The sequence below is a fragment of the Psittacula echo genome, assembly GCF_963264785.1.
Source record: "Psittacula echo genome assembly, chromosome: 1".
Lineage (NCBI taxonomy): Eukaryota > Metazoa > Chordata > Aves > Psittaciformes > Psittacidae > Psittacula > Psittacula echo.
The window spans coordinates 92,899,661-92,925,616 of NC_137735.1; the positions used below are offsets into that span (position 1 = coordinate 92,899,661).

General features: G+C 41.3%; 1 protein-coding gene across 1 annotated transcript in view; it reads left to right on the plus strand.

The window, feature by feature from the left end:
* Positions 1-13,893: 13,893 nt before the first annotated feature.
* GNPTAB (N-acetylglucosamine-1-phosphate transferase subunits alpha and beta) overlaps positions 13,894-25,956 on the plus strand; it is a gene marked incomplete at its 5' end in the record, with an annotated part of 43,760 nt that continues 31,697 nt past the window's right edge. The window contains 3 exons of the mRNA XM_080609615.1: positions 13,894-14,064; positions 18,292-18,377; positions 25,155-25,274. Of these exons, the coding sequence (XP_080465741.1) occupies positions 13,894-14,064; positions 18,292-18,377; positions 25,155-25,274 (377 nt within the window). The remainder of the gene's footprint in view (positions 14,065-18,291; positions 18,378-25,154; positions 25,275-25,956) is intronic.

The window sequence follows — 25,956 nt, forward strand, 5'->3', positions numbered from 1 at the left end:
TGCCGGCTGCTGCCTTGCCCGGGGCACCATCATCTGGGGCTGGAGCGCCCGGCCGGGCTCCGTGGCAGCGCCCTGAAGTGACAGACCGTGCCCGAGGACTTGCGGGACGGATGCACACGCACACACGCGGCCAGTTCCCCCACGTGTCTCACCCGCCAGACAGCGGCGCTGCCACCTCCACTGGCGCGGGGATCTCCTGGCTCCCGCAGCTTTCCCTTCGCTTTCGCTTCCCCTCATCGCCCCCGCCGGCTCGCCTGTAGCGGCACCTCGAACCGCTTCTGATCGACGACGCAAAGTCTCCCCGCAGCCGCGCGCCCTGCACCCGGCGGGCTTGGTCTCTGCCGGCTCTCGGGGCCACACACGCCCCGGTCGGGAAGCGCTCGGCGGAGTCACCGAGGGTTCCCGGCGCCTTGTGAGTTCACACTCATCTTTCAAAGAAGCAGGGCTAAAAATCCAGCCCGGTGCTTGCGTTTATCGCTGTGGGCTTCGCAGCTTGTGCTCGCTGAGATGCCCGAGGGGCAGCGAGCCCGGCTAGCTGAGGCACAGCTTCTACTCCTGAGGGCACAGGAGGTGCGAAGTGCTTCAGAAACCCTGGTATATGAAGGTCTCATTGTAGAGTATCACATGGTACAAAACTTGGGCTTGCATTTCAAACACATAATTTCACCCTTTATTTACAAGTCTTATGGGGGATTCACGTTTTCACATGCTCAGAGGGAAACCTCAATTTAATTCAAAACCGTGCTGTGTTCAGCATTTTCATTTTGGTTTAACTTGTAGTCGCGGACAATCTGTCAGGGTTGTTTCTATTATTTCCTTTGACTATTCATACTTATCTGCTTCCCAAGCTAACATTCAAATGCATGGACACCCTTCTGAAACAAATATGTGCATACTCTCCCTCTTTCCCTTGTTTCCTTGAAAATTTATTGTGAGGCTTGTTTTGCTACCATGAGTATACAGTCCCTGTGGTGGGAGTGTAGTAAATTGGGTGAATACTTTGCATGCCCCTGAAGATGTGAGGAGTAATACCTCTAACTTCACTCTTACGAGGCAGCTGCATTCAGCCCTTGGGCCCCCAACACAGGAGGGACGTGGACCTGCTCAAGCGAGTTCAGATGAAGGCCACAAAGATGATCAGGGTGCTGGAACATCTCTTATGAAGATAGTCTGAGAAAGTTGGGTTTGTTCAGCCTGGAGAAGAGAAAGCTCCAGAGAGACCTTAGAGCAGCTTCTAGTATCTAAAGGGAGCCTACAAGAAATCTGGAGAGGGACTTTTTACAAGGGCAGGTAGTGACAGAACAAGGGGGAATGGCTTTAAAGTGAAAGAGGGGAGATTTAGATTAGATATTGGGAAAAAATTCTTCATTAAGAGGGTGGTGAGACACAGGCACAGGTTGCCCAGAGAAGCTGTGGCTGCTCCATCCCTGGCAGTGTTCAAGGACAGGTTGGATGGGGCTGTGAGCAACCTGGTCTAGTGGAAGGTGTCCCTGCCTATGCCAGCGGGTTGGAATTAGATGCTCTTTTAAGGTCCCTTCCAACCCAAACCACTCTTTGTTTCTATGATTCTATAAAAAGAGATAGAAAGTTAATAAAAGGACTTGGACCACTGTATTCTGGTTAAGTACAAAAAAAGTAATCACACAGATTATTCTACTGCTAAGGCTGGAGGTCCTGTACACACTATGCCTTTGAGCAATAGCATGTTGTGCACGTTCTTTATGTATAACTTGAGTCTAATAATTCACTCATTCAGTGTTTACACCTAAACACTTAAAAAAAAAAAAAAAAAGCCCATCCCTTTTTATAGTGGCCAATACTTCGGTACTGCTCTGAAAGGGACGTATCTTAGGTGTGGAAAAAGCAAGGGTTTGGGGAAAAAAATCAACACCCCCCCCCCCCAAAAAAAAAAATACCAAAACAACAAAACCCCCCACAAATTCATACTTAACCTTTTCATAGGTAATCTGTCTTCTAGTAGTTTTGTGTAGCAGGAATTTCTGGCTGATAGGAAGGGTTTATTTCTTTTTAAGTTAAAGATGCAAAATTAATTGAATTAAGGTAATATTTGAGCTGCCAATATATGCTGATTTAAAACACTTTGTTTAATTACCCCGTGATAGCAGGTATCTTTGTTTTTTCTCTTGAAAGTGAAAATTGAAAGAAATACTGTAGAGGAACTATATCTGGTCTCTGGTAAACAAATAGCCTGCAGAAACTCATTCATGTTCACTATAGAAATAGAATTTGACATCTGTGTGTCAGTAACACAGTATTCTGTTTTGGTTCCTTGTAGAAAAAGGATAGGACGCACTTTATTTTACTGCATCAACATTTGAATCACATTGTTGGAAAAATGTTTCATCCACTGTTCTGTAAAATCCCATTATACTTAATATAGTTTTTGTGAATAGCAAATAACTCAATCTTAAGTGAGGGTCGAGTATTTAAATTCCACACATAACTTTTTGCAGTGCCTGGACATAATTTGGAGCAAAAGAAAAAGACACGTCTTTGGTTCAAGCAGGTGGTAACTTACTATTTGGCAATCACTAGCAAAGGCACTTTGTTGCTATGTAAACATTTATTACAGCTCACGTGATATTTCTTTATACTTTTATTGTAGGAGGTAGTCAGTAACAACATATAATTTGAGGAGTGATCTTGAATTTGGTTTTGTCAGCAGCATTGTATGTTGTTCTTTAAAAGATTAGGAGCTGCAAGGAGTAACAAACGCAGGTTGCTCACAGACTTGGGGAGACTCATTTTATTTACTGCATTTGAGAACATTACTGTGATATTTCAAAGATCTATATATTTTTATTTATTGTGCTTTAGATAAATCATATTGAAACACTTGTGGTATAAAAATATAAAATAATTATGAACTTTATTGTGGCTTCACTGGATTTTTGTAGATGGAAAATTAGATATGAGCTGGCAATGTGCACTTGCAGCCCAGGAAACCCAGTTTCCTGTCCCAGTTGGGTTGCATCAAAAGGAGTGTGACCAGCAGGTCAAGGGAGGTGATTCTCCTCCTCTACTCCTATCTCTTGAAACCCCTCCTGGAGTACTGGATCCAGCTCTGGGGACCTCTGTACAAGAAAGACATGGGCTTATTGGAGCGAGTCCAGAGGAGGGTAGTGAAGACGCTCAGAGGGCTGGAGCACCTCTTCTATGAAGATAGGCTGAGAGAGCTGGGCTTCTTCAGCCTGAAGAAGAGAAGGGTCTGCACACATCTCAGAACATATTGCATCTTTTCAATACTTAAAGGGCACTTATAAGAAACGCATAAGGAGATTATTTTACCAAGATCTGTAGTGACAGGACAAGGAGCTGGATTTATATGTAACCAGACCTGGATACCCAAGGGGCTTCTCTGTAATGACATACCCTTTGGAATTCACGGACTTACGACTGTTGATAAGCGGAACTAGATCTTCCCATGGAATAAAGTGAGAGAGAAGAGGAAGAATTTATTGCTTGTAAAGAGTAAAGCAGCATGTGGTAAAATAATGAAAGGAAGGTGTGACAGCTGTGCAGCAGTTGGGAACTGCTGTGGTAAAGATGGTATTAGCTGCAAAGAAGGAAACAGTTGCCAGCACAGGTTATGCCAGAAGGATGTTTACTGGAAGAATCAAACACGTTACCTGTAATTTCTACAGATTACTGTGTGAAGGGTTCAAGTTGGTTTGTGGTATCTCTTCCCTTCCCCTTTAGTCACATGCCGAATGTCTATAACCTTCTCTCAGTAACTAAAGCACATGTAAGCTATTCTCACTTCTGACATGAAGTTCAGAATGGGAGCAATAACAGCTTACAACATCTTTGAAGTCTTATGCTGTGAGGCATTCATGGTGTTACACTAATACTTCTGGCGAGTGATGTGATTTACTTGTTACCGCTGAAGTGAAAAGATGGTTTATTTTGCCCTGTTTGATTTGTTTCCCTCTCTAGTTAGCTAGATTATAATATCTAACCAAATGTCTAACCAAAATATAAAGATGTTTCAGCTGTCAAAAAGAACTGGCAAGTCAAAAATATTGATAAGTCCCTTAAGAATGAAGAGAGGTAACTGATAGGTTGGATTTGAGTAGTTTTCTCTCCAGAAAAAGAATAGAAGTTTCCTGTGGTGTGGGACAGATTTGGATCAATATCTCCCACTGATGCTGAGATCTGAAAAGTTTTTTTGCAGAATTCCTAGAGAATATTAGCTCTCAAAATGTATATTTTTAACTCCTTTGTTCTCTGTTTTCACTTTCTTTTCAGATTATGTTTTTCAGAAGGAAGTGTTTAGTGGGAGAAATATTTGTTTCCAGAATGCTTATAGCTGTAAACTGATGTGGGCTATAATGGGCAAAAAAGAAACTGTTCAGTTGCAGATGAACTATTCTGTAGTGGCTTGTTCTCCCTCACTCTAAGTGAGGCAGTCAACACACTGAAGCAGCTAGTAAGAGAATTTGGCTCTAGTATTTTAATAATTTTGGCAGTACATTTTTAGAAAAGCACATTTTTAGGGAAAAGGAAATAATTCAAAGCAAAATCGTAGCTCTTTGTGGCCTTGCCACCTGAGAGAAATACTTTTGCAGTTTTCTTAGTGGAACACAGTAACTGATGCTAAGTTGCTTTCTGAAGAGGAAAACGAATTAACAAAACTCATGAACTTGAGTCCAATTAACATGCAACGTGATTAAAGGAATCAGAATCTAAACAGAAAATTTGATCAATCCTAGGAAAAGCTACTAAAAATATCTTTTTCTCAACATCAGAAGAGCCTAATAATATGATATGTCCAACATAAAATCTCCTGGAAATGGAAAGTACCCACTGCTGAGAAATCAGTTCCTTATTTTCATATGTTAAACTAGATTTGCTGTAAAAATTTACAGATGTTGGTTTGTCTGCCTTTACCGCAGCATACAGCTGAATATAGGGCATTCAACGATTTCTTCCTGTTTATACCATGCTTTGTACATTTCTGGCTGCATTACTGTTTGCTCCTTTCATGAACTTCCTTCTTTTGTGTCAGGTCATAGCTGACTTCAAGGTCTTAAGATCACAGAGAGCAGTTTCATATGCTTCAGGGTAGTATTATGAAATCTCTTTATGTTGGTACTGCTGGTTTCAAGCTGATACAAATGTAACAAACAGACTGAATTAGTAAAATGCAACTTTACAAAATCTAACTAAATATTTTGTCCAATTTCATCTTCTCAGTTTTAATAAACTGTGTTTTCCATCCTTCCTTGGCCCTTGCCAATGTCCTTCATAGTTCTATATCAAAGATTTGTGCTGCGTAGGAACTCTGATAAGACTGCAAATAATATGGAATAAAGACAGAAAGATTGTTCTTGTTCAGTAAAAGTGCAGTGAAATCAGGATTATGAAACATAAGCAAATACTCATCTGGCCATAAGCACTGTGATAACCTGTGGGAGAAGAGCATCACTGCTTCTTATTTGGGTGAGGAACTTTGGACGGAGGAAAAGCTGCTACAAATCTGGGAGTGCAAGAGAAAAGTTCATGAATTATACCTGGGCCTTGTTTGTACCAGCTCTTCCACACTCATGAATGGCAGTGGCAGATAGAGGCATCAGGTTTTCCAGTGGTTCGAGTTGTGCATTGTTGCAGGGTTCAGTGGGAGGTGGGTAGTGGTGCCATAGGCAGCGGTGCCCAAAGACTGCCCATTAGAGCCCACCTGAATGGGTTGCTCTATCTCACAGGGCCACTTGCTACCGCTGTGCTGGAGAAAACTCCCTTGGTGCTTCACCCTGCATGGGCCCAGGGGGATTTAGATTGTTCCTTGAAGGCTCATGGAGCAAAAATTCAAAGTCTTTTTTTTTCTGGGGATAACAGAGTAATTCACTGTAGGTGTAGGGTACATGCAAATAAAGAACTCATGATGAATTCTTGTCATGCTCTGAGGTAAAATAGGAAAGCCTATTCATGAAGAACATGAACAGGCTTTCCAAAAAGATCTTGTAGTAATTATTTCCACTCTACTCTTTTAGGCTTTTTCAAACGTAGAAATGTATTTCCAAGCAACAAAGGAAATTGTTCATCCTAAAAAGAACCTTTATCTATTTCATCCTCCTGTCTCATACTATCATCCGTATCAGGTGATTGAGAGCTAAGTACGAGTATTAAAAACTCTTCTGATGTTCTGAGTCTCCATCTTGCTACTGTCATGTAAAAAAGTATGTATCATGTGACACAGCCACAAAATCTTCTTGACCACTGCTCATCACTAAAGGCACTTCTATTCTTTTTCCTGCAAATTGTGCTGCTGATTGGATTTAAAAGACTACCCTGGCCATTCTAACCATCAAATCAATACACTCTGTTCTCTTTGCTACTACAGCTTGGTAGGAGAAACAAAAGAAACATAAATTCCAGCACTATTATGTAACAGTGACATCAGCGTACTAAAGGCCCTTTGGTTTTAGTGTTAAAATACAAAATAGCTTTTTACTCTTTAGAATAATCAAATATTTCAGAGAACCAGACTTTCTGTTCTATTTTCTTCTGTTCTGCTCTGACAGTTGAATATCAAGGATCATGAATTCTAACTGTATATTTTCCAAAATCATGATGAATTTTAATATTTTAAAAATAAGAGCATATCAATATAATATCAATTTTAGCATACATTTATATATATATTAAACAATGGCTCTGGGATACTTTCCAGGCTCTTTCATCCACCCCATTACGAGCTTTGGAAACAGACATCCAGATATGATTTGGTCTGAAGGCCACAATTATTTAAATTGTTGTTGCCTGTTGCTACAAGCATATCCCTTTAAAAAGCAAGGACATGCTATAAAAGAAGCCCCAAGCAAACAACAAAACCAAAACAAAACAAGAAAAATTCCAGACTCTGCACCTGGGACAGAGCAATACCTGGCACAACTATAAATTTGGAGAGGAGTGGCTGGAAAGCAGCCCTGCACGAAGGGATCTAGGGGTACTGGTTGACAGCAGGCTCAGTAGAAGTCGAGTGTTCTTTGGCAGCCCAGAGGGCAAACCGCGAACTGCACCCTGGGGTGCATCAAACAGCATAACCAGTTGGTCAACAGAGGTGATTATTCTGCTGTGTTTGCTGTTGGTGTGGCCTCACCATAAGTACAGTGTGCGGTTCTGGGCTCCATAATTAAAGAAGGATGTTAAGGTCCCTGAATGCTTTCAGAGGAGGCCAACAAAACTGGTGAAAGGGCTGGAGGGCATGTCTTATGAGGAACGGCTGAGGACTTTGGGTTTGTGTAGTTTGGAGAAAAGGAGACTACGAGGTGACTAAGGTGCTCTCTCTACACCTTCCTGTGGAGGGAAGCAGAGAGGGAGGTGCTGAGCTCTTCTCCCCGGTACCCAGTGACAGGATACATGGGAATAGTTCAAAGCTACATCGGAGGGGTTCACACTGGATATTAGTAAGAGTTTCTTTACCAAGAGGATGGTCAAACCCTGGAACAGGCTTCCTAGAGAGGTGGTTGATGCTCACGAGGCTAAAATTAGTGCAGATTTATTTAGAGATAATCCATTACAAGACATAGCATCAGGGTCTAACATAATATCTAAGAAACTGATGAGTTACATTTAAACTCTATTTTAGAGGTAATGTCAGTGGGACTGAGTGTTATCAAAGGCTAAGATCCCTATAAATGAGTCAAAATAAGATGATTTCTTGAAGGATATAACACTGCTCATTCACTGTCTTTAACTCTTATGTTCTGAATGACTAATATGATTTAATTATTGCATTTGATAGATAGTGGTACTACCAAGTACCACTGTAATGAGCTACTCATTCCAATATGCCCAAGTCTACTTCCTTAAATTTCAGAAGCATTGATATTGATACTAACATTCCGACATAGCTTTTTTGGTGGTGGACGGGTGGGGAGAGAAGTCCTAAAAGGCCCTATTTTTTCAACTTTCTTTCCATAAAAAATGCTAATGCAGCTCTTCAAAATACTGACAAGCATACCAGCCTGGTTTGAGTGCTGTTTAGGACCTAGCCCTCTACACAGTCCTCTTTGGCTCCCAGGTGCACAGAAGTTGCATAAATTCTTAGAGGAGCTGTGCCTTAAGAGTATGTTAATATAGTTCATAAGCATGCAAGTGTAGCAGAGAAACCTCTGAAGAGCTTTTGCAGGGAAGAAATGGGCGAGAGCTGAACAGAGGGGCTGTATGTCCCTGTTGTTGGGTCAGCAAGTGCACTCAGCTGCTAAAATGTCATGTTGCAACTCAGCAAGTTTTAATACAGCTGCTATAGTAATGTTAGTTGTGAAGATCTGGCAACATGGCTTTCCCTGTGGACTGTCAACTCACATGCTTCTTACAAGAAGCTCACATAACCTGCCCTGAAGTCCATGCTGGCAGAGGTTCATTACTATTCATCTTCTGCTGAACATGACAAAACTACCAGTTCTGCATGATACAGAGATGTGATTTTAATACTATTAACACCTTAATTACTTTAATAATCACTTTAATACTATTGACAACCTAGGAAAAATCTATCTTTAAGGTTCCTTCCAATCTAAACCATTCTATGATTCTATGATTCTTTGATTCTGTGATTATGTTTATGCTAATAAAACTGCTTTTATTACTTTTTTTTTTTCTTAAGTGTTACTGAGCGGAGACTGTTTAGACCAGGTGCACAAAAGTAACTATGGAACAGGTATTGAGGCAAGTGTCTAGATTGCCACAAAAACTGATAGGAATTTAGGCACTTTAATAGCAGCTTTTGAGGACCTTAATACATCTGAGCATTTGCATTACAAGAGTGAGTGGTGCAATAATTGGCTGCTTTTTTCTCTTCTCCATCCTTCAGTGCATGAGGCGAACCTGTTCACAGCTGTGTAGAAGAACTTCTAGTTTTTTTACAAAAGTTCCTAGAAGATCTCTTGTGAATAGGGCAGGAATAGAAATTATGGCTGCGTAATTACAATAAGCCTATATAAATTCGTCAATACCTCTGCTGCAAGACTCTTCTATGATGATAGCCAAATTGCTTCAAACAAACTTTCCACAGGTAAGTCATCACCTCTAGGTTCTTTACTTTTGCTTGCCTGACTTGAGACACATCTGAATGCTCAGAAGTCCTGAACATTTACAAATGCAACCAGAGTCCCTAAGAACAAACTGCTGAGCCTTCAGGCTACTAAAAGTTAGTTCCTGTGCTTTGGAAAATCAGTCCTAAAGTGGGAGCTGTCAGCAAACATACAAAATTTCATCTTTGTCTTTGTGCTCGGTAATATTTGCTTCACAAGGGTGCTACAAGATTAATCCATGTTTGTGAAACAGACCATACAGTGATGAACACTGGAAGTCTATGAGGATGTTAATTTTCTTTGCTTTAGAGCAAGAACTATGGAGTGTGCAGTGAAAATTATTCTTGGCTAACAGAAAAGCTTGAGATGTGAGGTTGATTGTTTTCTGGTCTTCTGCCTCAACAAAAAGATAATTACATTATTGTAATTACATATTTAGCTCTTACTCTTCTCCCCAGTAAATCAGAATGCAAAAGATTGTGAAAGATTATTCCACTATACTTCAGCTATTCTAAGGAGGGAACAGTTTGAGTGATTGCTGTTTTCCCAGGGTAGACATGAAGAATAGCAGCAACTCCTGCTTTTCTCAAGCCTTTGAACATTACAGGATCGCCAATCCCATTTAAAAGAAATAGTTATTGCTTTCCTTTTGAAAGTAGCTTCTACCTCTTAGAAAGAAGGCCTAACTGTAGCAAGAAAAACACCTCAATTTTAGAGTTTTCTGAGTTCAAAGAGCTAGAAAATGTTGAAGAAGGAAAATCACAGAAACTCAGGATCACGATAAAGTGTGTTTATAATTATTTGACTGCTTGTTTAGATTACTTCATACTCCACAGAACACATGCCTTTGCTTTAAGTGCTGCTACGTGCTTCTTCAAGTTAATACAAATACAAGTACAGCTAAGTAGATTATTCCAAGATCCCAATAGTTTACATGAACAGTGATTTGGCAAGGACCTTAAATATAGTTGGATTATGATATCAGCGTCTAATTTTTAGATATCCTGACACCTAGTGGAAGTTATTGCTCCTAGCAGAATATGTGGGTTCATCTGTCTGTACAGTGACTGGGGAGCACAGAGAAAGTTAAGTATCCTGTTCTTGGATACAATAGCAAAATATTCACCTGGACAGCTGCCTAAGAAATGCATTAGATAAAATGTAAAAATTAAGAATTTGGCCTGAGCCCTGCCCATTTCAGACACACGCTCACAAAGCTGGCTGCAAAATGATGCGAGATCTGTAATCTGGTTTCTAGTTTTGAGCTTAGAAATAATTCCTAGTGACAGATGTAGAATGATCCAAGCAAGTTGGATTCAGATTGTCTCAAAAGGAGTCTGAACCTGCATCTACTATGCGTACCTTAATAGCTTGTGATTAATTGGCCATATTTTCATTAATTTTCTGTCATGCCTGTCTGTGTTGGATGGAATAATTAAGCCTTTGATGGACCAAAGATGGCAATAGTGTATAAACCCAGGGCAAAACTGGAATATAGGGGGACATCTGGAATATAGAGTCCTGTCTCCTGCCACAAGCTGGCTAAGAACCTGTTCCAGAACCTGTTTTTCTCTCCTTTTTGTTTTGTTTTGTTTTAGATGGTGACAGTATTGCATTTAGTTTAAATAAACTTCTGATCTTCACTCCTGTGATGTGAAGAAACCAAAATCTTCCAGTGTTTTCTCAGAAGACAGGATCTGGTTGTCTTTTTCGTGCATCTGTTTCAGTTTAAATATGTATTCATTGAACACGAGTATTCTACAAGCAAGAAAAAATACAGTCCCATCGTGATTTTTACAGTAGCTTTTTACATGTGTATATCTACTCTGGCTGATACCTTATGGAATCATATAAAGATTATGTGAACTTTAATGGCTTTATCACATTGGCATTATATTATTTGTCTGTATAAATGTATCAGCCCACTCTGCACTAATTATTAACCCACACCTTGAAGTCATTCAATTTTCCCTGACTTTTTTCTGTTTCATATCTTCAGCACATTTTAGTCAATTTCTGCATGTATGCTGTATTCTTGAAATGCAGCATATATGCAGAAATATACATATTATAGCAGATACAGCATATATACAGAAATAATGGCTTGGTTTCCATAACCTGCATACATGTGTACCTCAGTTCTCAACAAAAACCTCAGTCTGCTGTCTCAGAATATCAGGCGGTCACTAGTACTGCAGGCACAGTGCTGTAGGCAGTGGTAAAAGATGCTGCTATTCAGTAATAATAGCTCAATGTTAACAGGACAGGGCTCGAACAGGAGGTGCAGGTGAGGGAAGTACCAGCAAACACCTGAAGATTGTATTCCTCCAGGGTAGTACTTTGGCACCTTGGTGAGAACATGTGAAAGAAGAAGACTGCATATGTCAGGGGAAAGTGCTGATTGTGTACAAGTGATACAAGCTCAGCTAGGGGCTTCTGTGTATGGAGACTTGAGGTCTGGGTTATCATGAAGGGCCAAATAAGTATAATCATCAAATCACAGAATCATTAGGGTTGGAAGGGACCTCTGGAGATCATTCAGTTCAACCCCCCTGCCAAGACAGGGCCACCTAGAGCAGCTTACACACAAATGTGTCCAGCGGGTTTTGAATGTCTCCAGAGAGGGAGACACCACAACCTCACTGGGCAGCCTGTTCCAGGGCTCTGCCACCCTCAATGTAAAGAAGTTCTTCCTCATGCTGATAACACACGATAAGGAGATGGAATACAGCACTGTGTGGTGGGCTCTGAGACTCTGAAGATAGCCACTACTGAATTTCCATCCTGTCCCATGGCCCATTAAGAAAGGAAAAACACTGTGACACTTAAAGGGTAAATAGGAGTAGGGCTCAGTGGATTGGGAGTGCTGTGCCAGAGCGCCATGCACTCTTGGACACTTCTTAGAGAAGTACAATGAGGTGCAGCCCTCTTACATCACAACTATGTAAATATACTAGGACGAACTTCTGGAAATGGTCAGGCATTGTTACGTTATACAGGGAAAAGTAAGAACATAAGGATAATGTTTGTTATTCAGAAAAGTCACTGCAGCGAATTTAAGAAATACTTAGAAGAAGACCTTTTGACAGGCATAAAGGACTACAAAGACAGGTGCTACTGTCCTTGGCCTCATGAGGGTCTATGATGTTACATTTTTTTTGTCTCAGAAACTGTTCTTGGAGAACTGAAAGAGGCTAAATTTACATTAGCTATTAGGAAAAAATTTTTTACTATGAGGGTGGTGAGGCAGTGGCACAGGCTGCCCAGAGAAGCTGTGGCTGCCCCATCCAAGGAAGTGATCAAGGACAGGTTGGACAGGGCTTGGAGCAACCTGGTCTAGTGGAAGGTGTTCCTGCCCATGGCAGCGGGTTGGAAGTGGATGAGCTTTAAGATCCCATCCAAACCAAACCATTCTAGGATTCTCTGATGATTCTATAACTTCATTAATGACCTTCTTCTAGTCTGGTGGCTCCCCTTTCATGAACCTGTGCCCTCATTTCATTTCTGTGCTGAAACACTCAGAGAAAGCTTAAATTAAATCTCAGCATGTAGCTCTGCTGTATCTTTATGATATCCAAGAGTCCTCTGGATCCCTTTTAGCTAGGAAAAATAAATTTGCTTTGCAGCATACATGGAAGCATGGCAGGATGGTGCAGCTCTACTGGCCACAGCTGGAGAGGTGTTTACACATGCAGAAATCCTGTCTTGCGGATCTGTGATTTTAAGATCACCTACAACATCACACACCAAAACGCTTACATTTTATTCAACAGTCAGTAGGTCGTATGGGAAGAGTCACAAGTACGATTATGAAGTGAAACTGGTGTGACTTCATTCCTGGCCACATATTCTCATGTGGATCGACTCACTTTCCCTGTGTCCTGCAGAGTGCTGTCAGCAAAGCGCAGGAGGTGTGTAGGTTTGTTTTGTGGCCCACCTGCTGCAGACACAGCCCTGGATCCGGATTTATTCACTCGGATGATTTCTCACAGAGCTGCTGGGACAGTGTCTCCTCCAGCGGCTCCCCACTGCCTCGAAGCCTTGCGCCTGGAGCGCTCCACGCCGCGAGCGAGAAGCCAAAATAGCGACAACCTCACAGTCCGACCCCTTACTGCCTTCCGGTACGGAGCCCTTCGGGAAGGCACAGGAGAACCGCAGAGAAGCGGCATGGGGCGGGACACGCCGCGCCGTGACGGTTGACCCCGGCTCCCTGAGGCGCGGCCCCGCTCCACTCTCAGGCGGGAAGCCCAGAGGCTCGAGTTGCCTCGAGACGGCCGCCAGGTGGCGCCGCGGCGCTCCCGGAAGCGGGGCGGGCGCTGAGGGCGGTGGGACCTGCCCGCTCGCCCGCCCCGGCGCACGCAGCGCGGTGAGGCGAGGCGGGCCGGGCCGCGCCGGGCGAGGTGGCGGCGGCGGCGGCAGTGGCGGCCGCCGGCGGGCCATGCTGCTAAAGCTCCTGCAGCGCCAGACCTATACCTGCCTGTCGCACAGGTATGGGCCCTGCCTCTGCCTCGGGGGCCTCGTCCTGATGATCGTCTCCGCCCTGCAGTTCGGGGAGGTCAGTACGGCGCCGCGCCGGCGTGGCTGTCCCGCTTCCCCTCTCTTTTTCCCTCCCTGCGGGCAGCCCCGGCCGAGCTGAGTCGGCGGGGACAGAGGTGCTGCACGGCAAGGGAGCGCGCGGGTGCGTGCTGGAGATACAGATACATATATATATATGACATATGGAAACGGTAGTGGTGCTGCCTTCTCTCTCTGGGTCGTTAACCATCGTGGCTGAGAAGCGACAAGAAGCCGCCCCGCCGTGTGTCGCGTTGCGGGAGTGAACAGCTGTAGGCCTGCCATGTGGACGGGGCTTGTTCCCTGCCGCCTCCCGGTGCGCGGCGGCTCTCCCTCTTCAGACAGCCGCGAGTGTGAAGTGACGCCGGGGAGGGGAATAGGTGCCTTCCAGCAGTCCTGGCCGGCCCTGGCAGAGGGGAGCGGGCTAGAAATCTGCGTGCTCCACCAGGAACTGGTGATTTTCTTGTCTTGTGCAATTTTTTCCCCTTCCCTTACCAGGTGATTTATTAGTGCTGTGGGTTTTTTTGTTTCTTTAACTCTTTTAATGCCTGTGCTGGATGCAGCCTTCAAATGGAAACTGGGAGTGACAGGATCTTCCTCCCTTCCGGAGTTTAAGGAGTTAAATGTAGCCTCTCTCCAAGCTGCCTGCAGCTCGGCAGTGTGTATTACATTGCTCCCTACTTATTACTGTTTGTCTGCTATTTTGTAAATGATGCAATGCAACTTATACCTTTTCTATATATGATTTTATGTATAGTATGTTTTAGAGCTTTACTTCATATTACCCTGTCTATTTTGGAAGTCATCAGCTAATGAATCTGGAAGGGGAAATAACACCAGTTTTACTTCAGTGTAGTGTTAGAGAGTATAATGAGTATTCAGGGAATTAAAGAAAGTATTTTTGTTAGTGTAAAAGGATGGTCGTGTTAAATGTAAAGACTGGAATTTCCTGATTCCTAAATTGTTAGGGTTTTTTCTCCCCCTCTTCCTTTTTTAAAAAAGTTCCCTGTTTTGTTTTGATGGGCCCTTTTAGATAGAGAAAAAAATGAAGAGCTATAAAGAGTATTACTGAAACTCCTGAGTGTAACACAGTCAGAACTTTATTTTGTGTATCTCTACATCTTCTTTGCATAAAGTGCTTCATTCCTGCTGTCCACAAGTTTCTGAAACATGTGAAAGCTGTCAGCAATACTTTAAGGCAGCTGTTTGTACATGACTACATGATTATCAACTTGGATTGGTGTATGTGTCTTGGTTCTGTGAAACTTTGATTACTTTCTTCAGAATTGGGAATTAAACCCAACCTTAGGGTTTCTTAGAAGTTTGAAGGTGTTTTAAAACACTTCAGTAGTTGTCAAGGTTATGGCTGATTTTGATGGGAATCAGGCAAAATCACTGCTCAGAATTCCTACCAAATCTTAGTTTGCTATTTCTATCCTTTTTAGATCTATTTGGAAAGCTTACATACTATTTAGACATTGAACAAAGAACTGGCAAGCTCATGTAGGAGTAAATCTTCAGAATTATATGTTAAGATAAAAGTGACCAGCAGTGTTTTTCAAAAAGCCCAAACAAACCAAAACCACAACAAACCCCCAAACCCCCACCTTTATGGGTTTTATTTTTGTTTTTTTCAGGAGTGGTAAATGAGCTTGGTAAAAGATGTCTGCATGCAGTTCGCTTTTTACTTTTGTGATTTGAAGTGGTCTGTTTTCATAAACAATGGTAGTTTAAGGATTTAGGAAATACTAGGCTTGTGGGAACTAGCAGTCAGACCTCTTCTGACAACTGTAGTAGGAAGGGAAAACACTTCTCCAGTACAGAGTCTGCAAGTCAGCAACTAATAAATAATTAGCAATACAAAATAATAATATAAGAATAACTAATAACTATATGACTGTTTTGGAAATGAAATCAAGAACTCTTTCTAGTTATTACCAGCTTAGTAATTTTTTAATAATTTATAGGGAACTCTCCAGCAGTAGAAAGGAGCATGCGACAACATTTTGTCAAACCCTTCTGTCTGAGCACCATTTGCAGTTCTGCTTTTCCCCCACCCCCAGGGCCAGCATTTTTTGTCCTAGTAGGCAAAATTAGATCTGCTTGCTTAGATTCATGCTAATACCAATATTAATGGTGTCATAAAAATAGATGGCTGGGACAAAAAAATTGAGATTGGTAATGATATCCTCATAGCCTGAAGCTGAAAATGAGTTTGATTTCAAGAAAAAAAATCTTGAGCTTAATGAAATAACAGTGCATTAAATTTTATTCAGGAACATTTCTGCAAAAACATATAGGGTAGCCAGGTCTAAGCCAGTGCTGTGTCCTAGTTGTAAGACAGAGCTTTAAATTTTAGAACAGTTTGGTTGCAAACCCTTCTTGGCCATCCTTTCGTAGGTCACTCAGCTTTGTGAAGTGTTTTTTAACTGGAACATGCCAGACCCACCATTACTACCTGTCTGATACAGTGTCTCCTAATAGAGGTTATCTCTCACTCTCTCACCCTCTTTTTGATGTTGTTTCCTTTGTGGTTTTATAAAATCAGTATGTAAAGTTGAAGCAAAGTGGCCTCCAGGCATTATTGCAACATACAGAATGTGACAAGAGGAAACAGTTACAGGAGAAAAAAGGTATCAGGTGGGAAGAGCTTAACTTTTTTTCCTAAATGTGTTTCTAACGAGATCGTCCTGGGTCTTTTTGCTTATAGCTGCATAAAGGTAAAAAACAAAGGCCTGAACTGTTAATGTTTTTCTCCCAGAGAGCCATGTTATTCATATAATAAAATACATTCTTACCTGAATACTCCTGTATTTCTTCTAGAGCAGATCAGTGTGTGTTAATTCATCAGTATCAGTAGTAGTAATTGTTCCTGTGTGGATATCTTTCAGGGTGTGCTGTATTAAACTAGTGTATTTGGCTGAAGGACATAATGACTTGCATTTCAAAAAGTGTGATAGTGTGTTTTTAAGATGCTTCCTGGCATTTGAAAAAGTGTGTTAAAGGGAGGAGACTGCTGACCTGGGAAATCATGTCCTTTGTTGTAAGAGGAATGAACTTGTACAGGTGTGATCTTGGTTATAAAAAGACCATGTGTAGCTTTGGCAGGAATTGTGTGTATGCATGTACTTGTCATCCAGCCATATGCTGGGGCTTCCTTTCTCTCTAGAAGGCTTTAATTTGCTTTAGTGGTCATGAAAGTATAGAAATATATCTCTCCCTTCTTAAAAGGGAGGGTGGTAGTCTTTATGTTATGGTTTTGAATGCTACCTTAGAGAAATGGTATATTGCATGGTTCCAGTAATATTAGAAATAAGTAATAGTAAAATTAAAATCTAGGAATAGTGGTGTAAAGTAAATACTATTCTTTCCTGGTATTTTTTTTAACTCTCCAGTACATATAAATATGTACTTAAACAGGTAAATAAGCCATGACACCTTCATCTCTAAAGCAGCATAAAATGCCACTGTAGTTTTTAAGGTTAGACTGTGACTGTAAAAAATAGCATAGCAGGCTTATCTCCGACAAAAATCTAAATGTTTTGTATTATTTTTGATTCAAATTACTCATGCTTTTTTTTTGCTATATCAAAGCATATTAAGCATTTTTAGTGTTGAAAAGTCAGATTATTTTGTTGTTATTGTTTAGAACCATGATGTAAGATACTTTGTTAATAATGGAAACCTAATTATGGGCCTTTGTTTTGTATGCGTATGTACATTTTGGAATGGAAGCAAAATGTGAAGTTGCAGCTTTCCAAAGTAAGAATTGGCTCGAGATTGATTTCCCATTTAGTTAATTTATGAAAATGTCCAGGAATGGGGGTGGCTGGCAAAGGGCATTTAAGCGGGGTACAGCTTGACATTTTAGCTAAGCAACCTTGATGGCTGGGTGAAGGTGGGGAAGACAACCCTGCCTTCAGCTGTGTGTTCCCACCATTTCTTGTCTGCTCCAGCAACCAATTAGAGGAAGATGAAGTGCTCTGGTTTTTGAAGGCTCATCCTTCTGTTTGTTTAGCTGCGTGACTTGGCTCACTGCAGGATCAGGTGAACTCATGTCAAGCTAAAGGCAGGGGGCAGAAATGCAAGGGGATGGAAGAGAGTCTGCAGCCTGCCGAAGTGATTTGCTCTTGGGTTAGTCTGGCTGCAGTATAAGATGTCACCTTTATTGGCCAGGTCAATTTGCATAATTTGATATGCCCTGGCCTGGCTGTTTGTTTGTGAAGCTTAAATTTCAGAGGTGTGTATACTTCAATATGTTCTCTGTGAGAACAGAAAGGAAGACAAGCAAAGTTATTCTGGGGGGTAGGGGTTCTCTGCTTGTATTGAAGTATATTTGGTTTAGGTCCTATTTTTGAGAAAACATTTCTGAATCTTTAAAGGCTAGGAACAAGGGAGAGGCAACCTAAATGAACAGTAGTTTAAAAAATGTGTCCATAAACCATGGAATCCTTATTTCCAGAGAAAAAGCTAAGTTTAAGTCAAGTGTGCTCTTAAGTTCTAGGTCTGATTGTTGGCTCAGTGTAGTAACTTAATTTGGATTAAGGTCTGGTTAGTTGTGTGTTAAGACATAGATCAATTTGAACAAAATTGATTGTGATTAAACATTTTAAAAAGAAATTTAAGTGTCTAGTTTTAGAAGGTGATGACACTAAGTATTTGGGTTTTTTTTTCTTTACAGGTTGTTTTGGAGTGGAGTAGAGATCAGTACCATGTTATGTTTGATTCATACAGAGACAACGTTGCTGGCAGATCATTTCAGAATCGGTAAGCTTTACTTGCATTTGACAGTATTGCACATTTTACTGTTGAATGAATTTTGAAATATTTAAACCAAATATTTTAGATGTAACAGTAACATACATTTGAGTAGGACCATTGTATGGTCTCTAAATCTGCAGGAAATTTAAAACTTAGTGGCTTTAAAATTGTGAGTTAGTGCTTAATATCCCAGCTTGGAGGATGTTTGGCATTTGGAAGCTGTAGTCATATAACAGAGTTCACATTTTAAATGCGTTCAGTTCACCCAGTCTCTAATGAAAAATCAAAATGGTGATAATGTCAACAATGAAGGGAAGACATGACATGTTCTCTGTATTAAGATAGAAAAATATAAGTACTGTTCTTGTGCACCTAGAATTCTAACTTCCAGTGTTTTCAAAAATTATTTTTAATTTACATTACATTTTTCTGTGGCATCTCATGAAGGACATTATTTAGTAAAGAAGTCACAAAGCTTATAAGCTGCTTTTTAAAGCCGAGTGCATGGGACAAGTCAGTTGCAGCAAGTTGGAAACCAAGTCATAGGGATATTTGTTTCAGTTGTGTTAACTGCTACATAACTTTTTGTGGTTTTGTTGTTTGTGTCTGAATAGTCATGGGGTCTGTTGCTCAGGAAGTCAGTGGACTGTGAACTGATAGGTAGAAGAAGCTACTAAGGAGATATCATCTGACTCTGAAGTGTTGCTACACTTGACTGGAAAAACCCTGAGAGCAGATGCTTCATCTGCCTTGAGGTTTCTTGAATCATGAGACATAAGAAATGATCAGATTGGTTTGTCAGGCTTTAGCTGGTGCAAGATAACTGTAAAAGTACATTGTGTGGTGTTGGTGAATCCTATGCGCTTTTATAGTCTCATCTCTTACTTCCCTCCCATTTTCCAAAGGGTGGCAGATGAAAGCAGAGTGATAAAGCTCATATGAATGATTAGCGTAATATTTACATGTTTCTGTAGTGCTGAAGTGAAAGCCTGGCAGTTTGTTCATGTCAGTACTAAAATGCCTGATTTTGTGATAATTAAGTACAATGCTCTTATAAAATGTTTGAGTTTGTCCAAAACAAAATCACAAATCTTAATGTTGTGATGTAGGTATAGCCAGTTCCTATTTCTGCAGTTTGTTTTCTTAATTTTGGTTGTCTAAAGTACTCCTTAGCTAGCACTAATTTCTGTTAACTGTGAGCAAAACATCCAGTGCCTGGGAGGGATTATTGGCTGCCTGAGCAAAAGCCGAAGGTTTTCATAATGGGTGCTTAAGTTATTCCAGGTCACCCATATGTCTTCAATACTCTTATGGCAGGGAGGTTTGTTGTGATGTTTGTGTGCAGATACTAACTGCATGTTGAAACATACTTTTGGAAGTCCTTTGTAAGGGGTTCAGTTTGTTTTTTATTATCAAACTTCATGATTCCTGTAATGGACCCTGCCTTGTAGTATGCAGTGTATCGTCAGTGGTTTGATGAATTTTTTAAGGCTGGTGTCAATGCAACATGTAGGGTTTCACATGGTTTTTACATAAACTGAGGATTGTGGACTTCCAGGTTTGATCCTAGCTTATCCATTGATTTTAATAAGTTCTTATTTTAGTGTTAGAGGAAAATGTTCAGAATTGGAGAACAAGAAGCTTGTTGGCTTGGAAATGAAGCAGTCACTGCTTAGTAGAAAGTGAAAGCTGTAAAGCCTTTAGGAAATTAATGGACTTTCAGATGAATTAAAGAAGTCTTACCTTCTATGAGCTTTGCAGGAGAACATCTCTGTTCTTTTCAAACAGTTGTGTTACGAACTTTCACAAAGAAAACCGCAGTGTAAAATGTAGACAAATTTGTGCATGTGGGCACGCTCCTTATGATTATAAACTCAAAAGCCTCTTCCTGAGTGACACAACAACAGTGACGTTGCTAGCATCATTAGATACAGCTACCGAGTGCTGTTCTCTGCAGACCAAGTTGCCTTGAAGTTTAGCAATGGCTTTGGTTTGCTTTTCCCTCCTGTTTCTTGTCCTTTGGCATCCCAGCTGCTGCACTTTCCAGGTAGTCATGTCAGCTGCTAAACGTCCCACTTACATTGCCCATGCTCTTTTCATAGCTTGAGAAGTGGAGCTTTTTAAAAAGCTGTCTCATCCAAACCCATTTTTGAACGCTTGCTTAGTTTTCATGTGAAAATAAAAAGAGAGAGAAGGAAACTAAATAATGGAGTTGCTTGCATGAGTGTCTTGGATGAGAAATGTATGTTGTTAGTTTCCAGCAAATGCTTAAGTGTAATTTTGCTATTCCAGGACATGGCCAAGTCATATATAAAACATGTACAGAATATATATATACATATATGTAGAACATATATAGAACATGTACAGAAGCATAATGTGAAGGAACAATTCTCAGCTTTTAAAATGTATGGGCTGATTTCAGTATGGTACAGAAAGTGAGAGCCATCAGTGGTGGGAGAGTCATTAGTTGCTGAGGAGAGTGAGAGCAGGGAGAGAAGAAGACACACAAATTCAGGAGCCAAGAGGTCCTGGAGCGGGAATAGCAATGGAACAGCTGAGTTGCTGTTGGTGGGTAATCACTGAGATGTAACAGGCAGGAGGGCTGAGATGTTTACAGCAGGGAGCTTAAGGGCGTAACAGACTTGTACTCATTCATAAAGAGGCTCAGCAAGGTTGAGGATCACCGTATGGTATCTTGGGAGACATCCAGAGGCTGCTGTACTTCAGCAACAGCAGATGCTGAGACAATGAGGCTTTGTCTTCTAGCTGCAATCTGGGCTGTGAGTATGGCTTTTGTATGTAAATGAGCGTCATGAGCATGGAAAATGCTTACCTGCAGATGCATAGGAGAGGTAGCATGTGACAAGTCTCCTGTCCTGTCTGGAGAACTGGTGGCTCTGGCTTCGTCTTCAAGAAGGATCTTATTGATGCTTTTACAAGTAAAACGTTTACAAGTAAACATTTGCAAGTTAAAAAATGGGTACATTTTTGAAAGAGGAATTTCCAAACCAAGCCTCAACTTATTGTCTGGAAGTCTCCAAGGAAGTTTCCAAAGTCCATGTTTGCTGTACTTAAAATCAGTAGCAAATGGGAAAACTGATTATTTTCTGTAGAGAGGTGTTAACATAATTCTCATTTAGGCAGCAAATTTTGGACTTAATCTGTTTGACAGACTGGTATTCGTGGTGAAGACCAAACCTATAAATCCACATGAAGGAGGAACACAGCTACAGAATTTGAGGCAGAAAGTTTTTTATCTTTTCTGACCTTGAACTACTTGCAAAAGACTCTGCATAGTAAAAATAGTCTTTTTACTAGGCTGCATTACCATTGGTAATGAAGAGTCAGCTTTCCATGACAGGGTAAATTCAGAGTTAACATGCCTGCATCTGACTAAAAATGCCTTTCCTCTGTGGAGTTTATTAGCATTTGGCTGTATGTGACATGATTTTAATAATAAACTTTTAATAATAAAAATTACTGTAGCAAATAGTTATATGTGCTATTGCATAAAACCACACTTCTAGCAAATGATAAGTTGTGTAAAGCTTCACAGGTGTCTAAATGGCCTAGTACCCAGGAAAGAATTGAAGTTGAGGTTTTTTGGGGTTGGGTTGTTTTTTTTTTTTGAACATTTTATGTTCTTCAATGAAGCCTGGGTAAATAACCTCTGCACTTTGCCTGGAGGACCAAGGGTTGAACATTTCTGAAATCAGCTGACTTGAGTCTGTTTTTTCCATCTAAACCACTCTTGTCCTGGCTGTAGCATTCAAGGGACTCTCAATCCAACAATTTACCTGATCACAACAAATGTACAAAAGCTGGAAGAGCTCCTGCTATTGAATCTCTACTCCTGTGGAGGACTTCTTAACTCAAAACATGCCTTGTGTTGCACCTGTTAAATGAACCAGAAGCTGGTGTCATCTCTTGAGAAACAGGCAAAATAACTGATTGGAAGGGTAGTTGTGTTCAGTAAATTTACTTTTTTTTTTTTTTTTTTTTGCCAGTTGAGAGGATAACCTTCTGCAGAGTGTTCCATGTCAGAGGGGAGAGACTTTCTGGGTGGTGCTGCTGGGGAAGGCAGCCCTGCTTCTGTCTCAGAATGACGCACTGTTACCCTCTGACGTTTTGTAGCTCAGTTAGGAGCAGTGCTGAATTGAGCACGAAGTGTTCCTATTTATTGTGCTGTGACCAGCTGCTGGCTGCCCTTTTACCAAATTTTGTGCTTCAGTTATTGAATCTCAGCCAGTAGCAGATGAAGCTGGGTAGACGTTGTCTGTGTGGCATATTGTACAAGGGAAGGTGGAGGAGATGCTTGCTTATAAGCTCTGTCTCTTTTTGAATGCTTTTTGAAGGATGCAGTGGGTGTGGAGGGAACACCTTTCCCTGGAAACCTTATTGTGTGACCCAAGGGATCTTAGCATTAAAGAAGTGCTCAGTGTTTGCTAGGCTATCTTTGGTTCAGGAAGGTATTGAATAACTTGACACTAGAACTTTTGAAGATAATAGTTGGGGCATCCTTCAGCTATCCGGGACTGAGAGGTTCAACTATGGCAGCAGCCTGGAGTATGCACTGAAACAAAGCTGTATCACAGTATGTCAGAGATTGGAAGGGACCTCAAAAGATCATCTAGTCCAATCCCCCTGCCAGAGCAGGAACACCTAGATAAGGTTACACAGGAATGTGTCCAGGTGGGTTTTGAATGTCTCCAGAGAAGGAGACTCCACAACCTCCCTGGGCAGCCTGTTCCAGTGTTCCGTCACCCTCACTGAGAAGAAGTTTCTTCTCAAGTTTAAGTGGAACCTCTTGTGTTCCAGTTTGTACCCATTACCCCTTGTCCTATCATTGTTTGCCACTGAGAAGAGCCTGGCTCCATCCTCGTGACACTCCCCCTTTATATATTTATATACGCTAATAAGGTCACCCCTCAGTCTCCTCTTCTCCAAACTATAGAGACCCAGTTCCCTCAGCCTTTCCTCATAAGGGAGATGCTCCACTCCCTTAATCATCTTAGTTGCCCTGTGCTGGACTCTCTCCAGCAGGTCCCTGTCCTTCTTTAACTGAGGGGCCCAGAACTGGACACAATATTCCAGATGCAGTCTCACCAGGGCAGAGTAGAGGGGAAGGAGGACCTCTCTCGACCTACTGACCACCCCCCTTCTAATACACCCCAGGATGCCATTGGCCTTCTTGGCCACAAGGGCACAGTGTTGGCTCATGGTCATCCTGCCATCCACTAGGACTCCCAGGTCCCTCTCCCCTGCACTACTCTCTAACAGGTCGTTCCCCAACCTATACTGGAACCTGGGGTTGTTCCTGCCCAGATGCAGGACTCTACACTTTCCCTTGTTATATTTCATCAAGTTACTCCCTGCCCAACTCTCCAGCCTGTCCAGGTCACGCTGGATGGCAGCACAGCCTTCTGGCGTGTCAGCCACTCCTCCCAGCTTAGTGTCATCAGCAAACTTGCTGACAGTACACTCAATTCCCTCATCTAAATCATTGATGAATATATTAAATAATACTGGTCCCAATACTGACCCTTGAGGCACTCCACTAGATACAGGCCTCCAACTAGACTCCGCCCCATAGACTACAACTCTCTGGCTTCTCTCCTTCAGCCAGTTTGCGGTCCACCTCACCACCTGATCATTCAGACCACACTTCCCCAGTTTAGCTATGAGGATGCTGTGGGAGACTGTGTCAAATGCTTTGCTGAAGTCAAGATAGACCACATCCACCGCTCTGCCATCATCCATCCATCGTGTTATTTCCTCATAAAAGGCTATGAGGTTGGTCAAGCATGACTTCCCCTTGGTAAAGCCATGTTGACTGCCCCTCATAACCCTCTTATCCTTGACATGCCTTAAGATGGCATCAAGGATAAGGTGCTCCATCACTTTCCCAGGGATGGAGGTGAGGCTGACCGGTCTATAGTTACCCGGGTCCTCCTTCTTGCCCTTTTTGAAGACTGGAGTGACATTTGCTTTCCTCCAGTCCTCAGGCACCTCTCCCGTTTCCCAAGACTTGGTAAAGATGATGGAGAGTGGTCTAGCAATGACTTCCGCCACTTCCCTCAGCACCCGCTGTGGTCCTTGGAGAGATTATCATAGACAAATAGAAAAAAGGTGCCCAATCCCCTTTATTTTCTTCTGCTCCAGATATGCTAGGAAATCTGTAAGGGTCTAGAAAAATCTCCAGGATATTAAATTGTGTCGAGAATGAATTTGACTGCTGTGTCTAGAGTCTAAATTTGTGTACCCTACTTAGGTTGTTTGCTTATGAAATGCCCTGTTTGTAGTGTCTAAGAGGCATTCCTAGAATAGAGACCAGGTCCTGCTGAGATCTTATAGGCTCTGTGAAATCAAATAATAGCATGTATGATTTAAGTAGTTATACTTTGTGCTGTCCTGTCTAATGCAATTGGTGAATTAAGGATGTGCCAGTTCTGATTTGTGAAGTATTTCATGGGTGCAGAGGAGTTGGGTTGTAGGATAATGTGTGAAATTTGGAGCTTAAAAGTTCAGATTTCCATTCGTTAATGAACTATTATAGCCACTGTATCCTTTTTTGGTTTTATGTCTGTGATGTTTTGTCAAAAGCTTGTGTATAAATAAGAGATTATATATCTGGCTAAAGAGATGCTTTTTGCTTTGTCTTGTTTGCAGCTAAGACACCAAGTATTTCTGTTGTTAGACAGAAATTGCTATTGTAGGATGACACAAATGCTTGTAATGTAATATTAAACAGCTCATGTAGCTTTCATTTGAATTATGTAGGCTTTGTTTACCCATGCCAATTGATGTGGTATACACCTGGGTGAATGGCACAGATGTTGAACTGATCAAAGAATTGCAACAGGTCAGAGAACAGATGGAGGAAGAGCAGAGAATAATGAGGTAATAATCTTATTTATTTTTTCCCCTTTAGCCAATGGCGGCAATCTAATGAATTACTAGTTGTCTTTGTTTTTCTCCCATGTTACTCAACATGGAAATTCAAGGCACATTTTCTCACTCCTTCATCTGATTATTCTCAGAATCTTGTTTCAGTTCTACATTTAGCTATGATTTGTCTCATTAGAAAACTGCTTAAGATACAAAGCATAATAATTTAAAGAATAAAGGCTGTTGTCTTGAATTTCAGAATCTGAAATCCACAAGTGAGCAGATTAATCTGATTTTTGGCATTTTACGACTTGCAATTTAGGTACCACTGACAATGTAATCACAAGTGAAATTCTAGATTTTTCTTTTTTTTTTGCTACCTATTAGTAGAACTGGTAGCAAGAATTAGTTTAGTGTTAGTAAAACTTTAAATCTTTAGACTTTGAAGTCTAGACATCTTAAACATGGACTTCGCTCTGAAAAGCTTTCAAATTTATACTGATCTTTCCCTAGCAGCTCATATAGCAAATGTCAGTGGTTTTAGCTTAGTCATCGCTCATGCTGTGATTCCCATTTTACAAAGGGGAAAAACATTTCCTCCTACCTCCCTTCCACCTCCCATAACACTCACATGGAAAGTTGATATCAAGCTTATGAGTAAGGCTTGTGTCCATGCCACGTTCATTATCTACAG